Raw genomic sequence first — 9,957 nt, 5'->3', positions numbered from 1 at the left:
CAGTGCCACCCAACTCTTGCAGCACTGGAACCTCCCAGAGAAGTCCCAGCCTCCTTGCTGGCAGATCTGCTCTGCTGGTGGCACCTGATCCAGGTGCTGCAGGACTGCAGGGATGGGCCCATGAGCTGGCAGCTGCAGGTTGTCTGCAGTGGGAAATGAAGCCCAGGAATATTGATTGGTGAAAGTACATGATCTTGCCACAGGAATGCACAAACTTCAGCTGGACCTGCCTTTTGTGGGTTTCTCCAGCCCCTCAGAAGCAGCCAGCACAGGCAGCATTGGCACAGATCTCACAGAGGTCGTCCTCAGCAGCCAGGCCTGTCCGGGAGAAAGGAGGGATTCAGTCAGGTGCCAGGAGGGCAGAGCTACCTGCCAAAGCATTTGGAGACTCCTTTGCATTCCTGCTTTATCATTTGAAAGATCCTTGTAGGTAGAACTGCTCTAAGTAAAATTAGCTGATGCTAAAATCTGGCTGAAGGAATGAAATCAAAGCTGGATTCCTTGGGAAGCCATAGAAACATGTGAAAGCAACAGGACAACAGGATATGGCAGCATTTTATCCTAAAGTGTCCCTTGTACTGGACAGTAGACAACTGCAATAGCATAACTTAAAAAAGCAAACACTGCAGCAGCAGCTCATGGCAGAGGGACTTTGGACAAGGAGGAATGGCTTAGGCTAGAGAAGGGTAGATTTAGGTGAGATATTGGGAGGAAAATCCTCTCTGTGAGGGTGAGGAGGCCCTGGCACAGGGTGCCCAGAGCTGCTGTGGCTGCCCCTGCATCCCTGGCAGTGCCCCAGGCCAGGCTGGACAGGGCTGGGAGCAGCCTGGGACAGTGGAAGGTGTTCCTGCCTGGCAGGGGTGGGATGAGATGGGATTTAAGGTCCCCCCAACCAAACTATTCAGTGATTCCATTATTCTGCTTTGGTTGAACTTTCCCCTGGTCACAGCAGTGGAACAGCTCAGCTCAGCACTGCAGGAATTTTCCTTAGGTGGTTCCTGGAGCCCAACCTTTGCAGGAGAAAGGGCAGCACAAAGGCAGCACAAACCCTCCCAGCTGCCCTAGAAGGGACACAGAAGTCATCCCGTGGCTTTGCCTCCTGTTATTTGAATGTTTAAGGTTGAAAACTGTGGTAAAAATGAACACTACGAAATATGAACGACATACTCAGCCTCCTAAAAATCATGGGTGCATCTTCCCTCTTGCACACAGGCCGGAATTCCTCAGGGAGGTGTTTTTCTTGGCATGGGGAATAGCTGGCCATGGGAACCACCATGCGAGGGTTGGTGCGTCTGTTGCCATCCATGAGCTCCTTCAGCTTCTTCACAGACTCCAGGGGGAATTTCAAGTCTCCATCCTGTGAAGAACCAGAAAAAAGAAGTGTCAGGAAGCCAGGCCTTTTGCAAATCCATTCCATTTCAACCAAGAGCTCTCCCAAAAAATATAGCAGAGGGAAAAGATGGTGTTGAAAGAAAGCCAAGATAAACCTGTGCTGAATGAAGGCAGTGGAGAGAGGGAAGATTTGGTCCTGGCTCATCCCTGTCAGACAGACCCATAAAATCTGGGATAGGAAGATCCAGGCTGGGAATCTTCAGCCTAAAAAGAGAGAACTGGGAAATATCACAGAATCCTGGAATGGGTTGGGTTGGAAGGGACCTTAAAGCTCTTCCCATTCCACCCCCTGCCACGGGCAGGGACACCTTGCACTAGACCAGGTTGCTGCAAGCTCCATCCAGCACTTCCAGGGATATGTGGTAGAGATCTGCAAAATCATGACTGGAATGGGGATAAATGGGAATTTATTTGTCTCACTGTTTCTCCTAACACAGCACTGGAAGTGCCAAGTGTTGGCTGTGACCTGCCAGGATCAAGAGCAGCTCTTCTTTCACACCACACATTGTTGAGGGCTTAAACCCTTCACCCCAAGACATTGTGGAAAGTTGCCATTAATTTAGAATCACAGAATCTCTTGTGTTGGAAGGGACCCACTGGGATCATTGACTCCAGCTCCTGGCCCTGCACAGATGCCCAACAATCCCACCCTGTGCCCAGTTAAAACTTGCTCACACAGTCCATGAAAAACAAGTTTTTGGAAGCATAAATATAACAATTCTGACTCAAAGTTCACACCAGGAACTTAAGGAAGCTGGGTCAGGACTCTGAGAAATATTACTCTCTGTTTTAGTTGCTTCTCCCTGTTCACCAGTTAAGGGTCATTCCCTCAGTTTCAAGAGATTTCCTCTTTTTCAGGTCATAAATGTAAGTTGCAGGTGTTGCAGCTGTTTAACCAAGCGCACAAAGTCTGTACCCATCTGCAAATAATCAGAGTTTGGCCTAGAAAACAAATAAGCATTTTCAAACTGATTTCTATCTGCTGTTTTAACGTGGTTTCATGGCCAACATACAGTCAGTAAGGTGAGGTGGGAGGCTCCAACCCCACAGCACGGTTTGGAACGAGATGAACTTCAATGTCCCTTCCAATCCAAACCATCCTGGGACTCTGGAATCAAGTAACAGCTCCTCATCCAAAGAAATAAAATGCAGTGACTCTGATACAGCACAAGACCAAACATTAGCATTTGTTTCACATCCCCACGAGTCCAATGGGGAATGGTGTGAGATAAGTGGTGGGGGGATTTGATTCTGGCTGGGGTTTTTGAGGGTTTTTTACAGTATCAGATTATTTTGGTGTTAAAGGTTTAAAAAACCCAATCAGATAGACTTTGGGTATGTATTTACTAAGTCAAAATCTTTTCTCTTGCAATCAGTTTACGATCTTGCTCAGGTTAATTTATCAGCTGAATTCAATGACCTTAGAGATCTTTTCTGAATTTAATGATCTATAAAAGTTAATCAGGTGCTGGCATCAGCAGCCCGTGGGAGTAATGGAGTCACCATCCCTGGAAGTGTTCCAAAACACATGTGGATGTGGTGCCAGGGGACAAGGTGGATCTCTCTGTGCTGGAGCAACAGTTGGATTTAATAATCTTAAAGGGATTTTCCAACCTAAACAACTTTCTGATCCTGTGATCAGCCCTGGCTAGCCTATGTCCTATGAAGAATTCACTTTTTCTATAAAGGCTGGTCTAGATTCAGCTGTTGGTCACAAAACTGAGAAGCAAAACCCATAGAACTAAAAAAAGGGTGGATTCCCACAGGCACAATTTCAGAGGAACCAGGAGATCTGCATGTCCTGGGGACAAAAAAGAACAAAGGAACAACAAAATAGAGACAAAACCCCACCACCTCAAGTAAGAAAGGTTTGTTAGAGAGAGTTAAATTTGACATACTATGGGACAAGGAAAGGAAGTCTCGGGAACAATTTCAAGAAGAAGGGTGCAAGCCACTTTGTGCAGTGAAGAATCAAAGAATCAGTCAGACCTCAAAGACTTCAGGTGAAAGGAGTGCAACACACTCAGAATTCACTGCAAGTACAGTGGGGAAAGCATAGAGTTAATGATTAATGAGAGAAGAATTCCAGCTCAGACTGTAGAGATGCACTTCCTACTCTTTTATGCAACCTACAAGCAGCTAATCTTATTTATTAATATTTATAATAAGCAGCTAATCTTATTTATTAATATTTTTTATGACTACAAGTGGAAAATGGGGATGTTTTTTGCTGGGTAGGAAGCTGTTTGCTCCTCTGGAGACTGTAAGTGTTGAAGAATGGTTTGAGAGAAAGGAATAGCTTAAACCTGCTACCTCTGGATATCTCTGTCATCCAAAGGACAAAAAAGAAGATAGTCCAGGACACAAAGATGCCTCATCCCTGGAAACCTGCTGCACACACATAGAGAGAGTCAATAATTGTTTAACAAGCATTAGTTTTCCTGGTCCCCAGGGAAGGTGTTCACATTGCAGTCAGACTGAAATCTCCCCCACTGTCTCTCAGGAGGAGTGAGACAGATCCAAAGCTTTCCCAATAACAGACCAGGGCCCTGAAGTACCTTCTCAACCCTTCCACATTGCATAGAGTATCAGCCATAGGTGCTGTGTACTTGCAAAATTTCACAGAGGCTCCTTTAATCACTTCTCTGCCTGTTCATATTTAATTGGATCCAGCTGAGCTCTTCTTTGCCCTTTTTTTGCACGCTCCATCCCATAAACTCACAGATTATTTCCACAAAGAACTTCCTGCCTTGGACCAGGTAACACAAGACAATTTCTCCTTTGTCACACCTTGTTTGCATCACTCTCTAAAGTCAGCACCTTCACTGCATGTGGCTTTAGGTCTAGGAGAAAATTCCAGGCATGAAACACCTCAGTCCCTAAGGGATTTCAGAGCAGAGATATGGCTGAGGAGGTAAATAAACAGCAGCAGCATTTAGTGATACCTGAAGTGTTTTACAGAAGGAAAACCCAGAGCACGGGGAGATACAGGTGGAAATCAAGGCACAGCAAAGGAAAAATTCAGGTCTATTAATTTAGTTCAAGATTCCTGTTGCAACCAGAAGTTTTAAAAAATATCAGCATTTTGTTGAATTTGTAATAATGACAAATGAAAGAGAAAAAACTCACCTGAACATAGACTGCCTGGGAGACGTGCACCAGGACAAGGACTGCCAGGACTGTCCAGGAAAGAAAGCTTTTCATAGTGCCTGCAAAGCCAAGCCTCTCCTGAACTGGACAGGTTTTATTTCCTCTGCCTTTGGCCCTTCTCTGCCTCCTTTGTGTCTCTCAGACTTTCCCTCTTCTCCTGAGCTCTCAGGCTGCCCAGCAGTCAGAGCTTTATAAAGACTTCATACAGCATGATGCTGGTAATCCATTAATCCAGACTTTCTATTGACACATCATAAACCCCGAGGGCACTGACAGTTATCTGCTCAGTGGCACAGCTGCTCAGTCACACCCAGGCAGACCCTGGCATTTATGAGTCGCTCCCACTTTGAGACACTGGCCGTGACACAGGCAGGCAAAACATTTCAAACTGCAATAAATAAATGGTGGAGACTGAGCCCAGGCAGCACCTGAAAGTCCCCATAATTCTGGCCACTTTCTGCAGAGCTGGGAGTAAAAAAAGACGTTTGGAAGAAGATAGAAGTTTGTTCCAGTCAGTTGCCTGTTCTGAGAGTCCCAGGAGCTAGGAGTGTAATCACATAATCCTGGAATTGTTAAAGTTGGAGAAGCCCTCTAAGATCACTGAGCCCAACCATCAGCCCAGGGTCTGGTGCTAGGTTGTTCACCATTAACCTTGTCCCCAAATGCCACATCAAAAAATGCCCTTTTTGACCATTTCCAGGGATGGTGACTTCACCACTGGCCTGGGCAGCCCTTTCAGTGCCTGACCACCCTTTGCACAGAGAGATTTCCCCAACATCTCCCAAAATCTCCCCTGGCACAACTTGAGGCCATTTCCCCAGGTCCTGTCCTTTGTGACCCCACTCCTGTCAGGGCTTTGGAGAGAGGTAAGGACCAAGGCTGTGCCTGCACATGCCCAGCTACAAAATGTCCTCTCTGCTCTTTGCAGCCCCTAATTAAAAGGCATGTGTTAAAAGGCACAGGGGGTGTCATTAAGGGCAAAGGCTGCCAGGAATCAAATCCATTTCTCGTGGCTTCCATGCTTACATGGAACACAGGAAAGAGATGGAGAAGGACCAACAGCCTCAGCTCGGTGCTGACACCAAGCCCAGGTCCTCAGATCTGTAAATGATTTCTGGAGTTTTGTGGGTTTGGATTAACACAGATCCCACAATGTTCCTGATCCCAGCAGAACAGGAGAGGGCAACAGTCACCCACTAAGCACCTTCCTCAAATCTCAGCAGTGTTCTATGCCCCAAAGGCTCCAGTTCCTGCTGTAACCCAAATTATTGTTCAAGTTACAGTGAAAATCATCTTTCTGCTTGGAGTAAAATTCCAGAATCCAAAGCAGCCAGGTCCCCAGTCAGGGGGCTTGGAGGGAGGGAATGAGAATTTTGTGATTCAGTATAACCCAAAAATTACTGCAGAGTTGAAGCTGAGCTGACAATGCAGAGTGTGAGCTGACAGACTTTGCTTCTCTCCTTTCCACCAGCCTACCTACACAAAATTTGAACCCCTGGAACAAAACAAGCCTGTTTCCTCTCCTGTAATGATTTCTCTTCTTTCTGCTGCCCTGGCCAGAAGCCAACAGCATTTGCAGCCCCACAGCAGCTCAGGCCTCTGCCCTTAATTACTTTAATGTGGGTCAAGGGTGGAACAGCAAAGGGCAGAGCAAAAATCTCCTCTGAGAACATTTCATTTCCCACATGCTTGGGAATTTTTACAACCACTTTCTTCTCCTAAACCTGGTTTATCCTCAGCCTGTTAAGTCCTGAGTACCGCTTGGTGGAAACTAAACAACAGATTAAGGAGGCATTGAGGGAACCTGAGAATTATTGAGATTGAAAATAAACAAGATTATCAAGTCCAGCCTTGGAGAGAACCCAAAGAGACAGACAGGGAATTTTGGAGAGGTGTCACAAGAACACTGACCCAACAGAGGCAGACAGAGCTGCAGTCAGTGGTTCTGTGTCCAGTGGGGTGCACCCCAGGGCCCTGGAGCACTGCTCTTTGGTACCTCAGCAAGGACACAGCGAGGTGGAGCACACCCTCACCCTGCTGGCAGGCGACAGGAACCTGAGCAGCACTGGTTATGTAAGGGTCTCCTCGAGCCAGGTCTCATAAGCCCTTGGAGATTTATATCACACCCAAGATAGCTCAGCTGCCTTAGAAGGCATAAAATCAGCAGGATGGCTTTTGTGGCAGTGTTGGAAACAGAAAAGTTTTAATAGAAGGGAAAATAACTATTAAATTGTTTTTCTCGGGCCAGTTCTCATAAGCCCTCAAAAGAAACTTAATACACCTAAGGATAGCTCAGCTATTGCTTTGGGGGTATAAAACAAGTAGGATGTCTTCTGCTGTGGTGTTAAAAACAAAAATAGTTTAATAAAAGGCAAAATAACAAACAGAAAAACTCGAGTCAGGTGCAGAGGTTCTACTCTTAGTAAAAACATTTCACAAAAGTCTCTTTTCTCTTTTGTTCTGTTCTTTTCTATCTGATGGTTCAGGCAGGACTTTTTGGCTTCTATCTAATTAGATGTTCTCTAGTGTTTGGTGAAGTCCCTGAGGTCCTGTGAGGTGGCTTTTCACCTAATCGTTGAGAGAAACTTCTGGGCTTCTTTCCTTTTTTGGGGGACAAAGGTTAGTTTTGCCACTCTGTCATTAGGGGGCACATTCCTACAAATAACAAAACTCTTTACAGAGAAAAACCGAGCCAGATGCAAGAGGCTCTTGCTCCTGTAAAACACCTCACAAAGCCATTAGTTTCTTTGTTCTCTTCTTTTTATAGTAAATTGCTTAGGCAATTTTTAATTTTTGGCTTCTGTCCAATTGGCTATCCTTAAGTTTGAGGTGAAGTCCCCAAGGTCTTTTTACCTAATCGAGGGGAGAAACTTCTGGGCTTTTTTCTTTTTTGAGGAGACAAAAGAGAGTTTTATCACTCCCTCAACAGAGGCACATTCCTACAGACATCCCAAAGGATGGGGCCGTCCTGGAGGAGCTGGCCAAGCTTGAGAAGTTGGCCCATGGGAATCTCCTGAGGTCCTACACATGAGTTGGGAAAACCCCCAGTCTCAATACAGGCTGGGAATGCAGGGCTTGGTAGCAAGGCTTGGGGTAGCAGAAAGACAGCAGCAGGACAAACTCACTTCTGGACTGACGCTGAAATTACCACAGCCATGCTCAGGACCTTGTGTTTGGCCACCTTGGTCCTCCTGAGGTTCCCATGGGCCTACTTCTGGGACTTGTGCAGGTACCCCTGCGTTCACCCTGTCTCCCAGGTGTGTCACACTTGCACTGCTCAGCTCAGGGTCACCTGCCAGTGTGCTGGGGGTGCCCTCAACCCCCTGTCTGTGCTGTTGACAGAGACATTAAAAGCACTGGTCCAGTACAGATACCCCTTTGTCTCTGAGCTCCATCCAAGCCCTTCACCACTGCCCTGAATGCTGCCATCCAACCACTCCTAATCCACCGAGCAATCCGTCCATGCAATTTGAATTATTCCAGTTTAGAGAGAAGAGTGTTGTGGCTTTGCTGTGCCCTTTTGCTCCTCAGTGTCACAGTGCAGGTCTGGGTGGGGCCACTACCCCACACCAATCCATGTCCCAATTCCACTTCTCTCCAGGGTCACAGAGCTCAGGGGGACCAGGAGCTGTTCAGTTGGAGGTACAGGGATGAGGACAGAGACCTTCTGCTCACCAGGTCTGCTCCTGGGCTTCCTGTGGCCTCCCAGACACCCCTGCCCTGCAGACCCAGCCCCGCCAGCCCAAAAATTGGAAGAGGCCAGGCCAACACCAGAGGAGCCCATGCGTGTCCCCACCTGCCCCTTCCTGCCTGTGGCCATCCTGGGGCTGCAAGGTGGGTCTGGTTGTCCCAATCCCAGGCTCATTCCCTGCTGTGCAGAGCCAGTTCCCACCCCGAGGGGAAAGACCTCTATGTCTTCATTCCAGTTTGTGCACAGCAGGACCTGAGTGGTTCCCAGGGATGTTGGCTCCCCATTCAGCCAAGTTTTATATTATTTATACATTTTAGCAAACAAAGGCCTCAATACTCATTGGCTGCATGTTACATTAATCTCTAATTAATATTCTGTCTTCTCTTGGTTAAATGGCTGTCTCCCTTCTCACACTAATTAGTCCACCAGTCTTGTCCATCTTTGGAGTCAGTGGGATTCTGGAGTCAGTGGCTATGAGTTGGTTGTCAGCATCCCCTCCTGCCAAAATCACCTTTCACAGAGTGAACGCCTTGGACTGATGACCTGGCCCTGTTTGTTTAGGCCCAGCCTCCACAGCCCTGAGGACTGTGCAGCCCTCAGAGGGACCTGGACAGGTGGGGGAGATGGGCAGGGAAGAATGCTCTAAAGTTCAACAAGGGAAATGCAGGTCCTGCATCTGTGGGGGAACAACCCCAGGCACCAGCACAAGGTGAGGGTGACCTGCTGGAGGAGCTCTGCAGAGGAAGACCTGAGGGTCCAGGAGACAACGAGCTGTCCCTGAGCCAGCAGAGTGTCCTGGGGAGCAGAGGAGACTAATGGGATCCAGGGGGCATCAGGAAGAGCCGTGCCAGCAGGTCAGGGAGTGCTCCTGCCGCTCTGGCCAGCCCTGGGAGCCACATCTGGAGAGCTGTGTCCAGCTCTGGGCTCCTCAGGACAGGAGAGAATGGAGCTCCTGGAATGGGGCAGGGAAGGCTGAGGAGATGATGCAGGGCCTGCACCTCCCTGCTGAGCAAGGCTGAAGGACCTGGGGCTGTTCAGCCTCAAGAGGAGACACAGATGAGAGGGGCCCTCAGCCCTGGGTGTCCCTGTCTGCAGGGAGGGCTCAGAGCAGGGACCAGGCTCTGCTCCAGGAGGCCCAGCGATGGGACAAAGGGAAGGGGCAGGAACTGATGCCTGGGGAGTTCCAGCTGAACATAAGGCAGAACTTCTTTGCTGTGCAGTGATGGAGCCCAGAACAGGTGGTCCAGAGAGGGGGTGGAGTCTCTCTCAATGGGGATATTTCAGACCCATCCAGACACAATCCTGTTCCATGTGCCCTGGGATGGCCCTGCTAGAGCAGGAAGGTGGGACCAGATGAGCCACTGGGGTCCCTTCCAGCCTTACCTGTCCTGGGCTCTGTGACTGGAGTCCTCCATGTCCACCAGTCTCATCTGGATCACCAAACACTGTTGTCCCAACCAGGGGCTCAATCCCTGGTGTGGAGCAGCAATTTACATAGCAAGGTGATGGATTTCTAGGTCTTTATTCCTTTTTTCATGGTGCCATGTAGCTGCCCCTATGTTCCAGTGCTGCTGTTGTCTCTTCGTGGATCTCCAGCTTCTTCACCAAGCTCAGGTTAGACCCAGGAGCTGTTCAGGGTTCAGAGGTACAGGGAGGAGGGCAGAGACCCTCTGCTCACCAGGTCTGCTCCTGGAGGTTCTGTGCTCTCCCAGACACCCCTGCCC

General features: G+C 48.3%; 1 protein-coding gene across 1 annotated transcript; it reads right to left on the bottom strand.

The window, feature by feature from the left end:
* Positions 1-227: 227 nt before the first annotated feature.
* On the bottom strand, positions 228-4,596 carry LOC121343937 (guanylin-like). Its single transcript, XM_041419541.1, has 3 exons — positions 4,522-4,596; positions 1,168-1,357; positions 228-318 (listed from the first exon to the last, which is right to left on the bottom strand). The coding sequence occupies exons 1-3, from the start codon at positions 4,594-4,596 to the stop codon at positions 254-256; spliced, it is 330 nt and encodes a 109-aa protein (XP_041275475.1). The 3' UTR covers positions 228-253.
* Between the last annotated feature and the right edge of the window lie 5,361 nt (positions 4,597-9,957).

The sequence above is a fragment of the Onychostruthus taczanowskii genome, unplaced genomic scaffold, assembly GCF_017590055.1.
Source record: "Onychostruthus taczanowskii isolate IOZ18803 unplaced genomic scaffold, ASM1759005v1 scaffold61, whole genome shotgun sequence".
NCBI classification, from domain to species: Eukaryota; Metazoa; Chordata; class Aves; order Passeriformes; family Passeridae; genus Onychostruthus; species Onychostruthus taczanowskii.
Note: the sequence above shows the minus strand (reverse complement) of the source record. Positions and strands in the feature narration are given on the sequence as shown.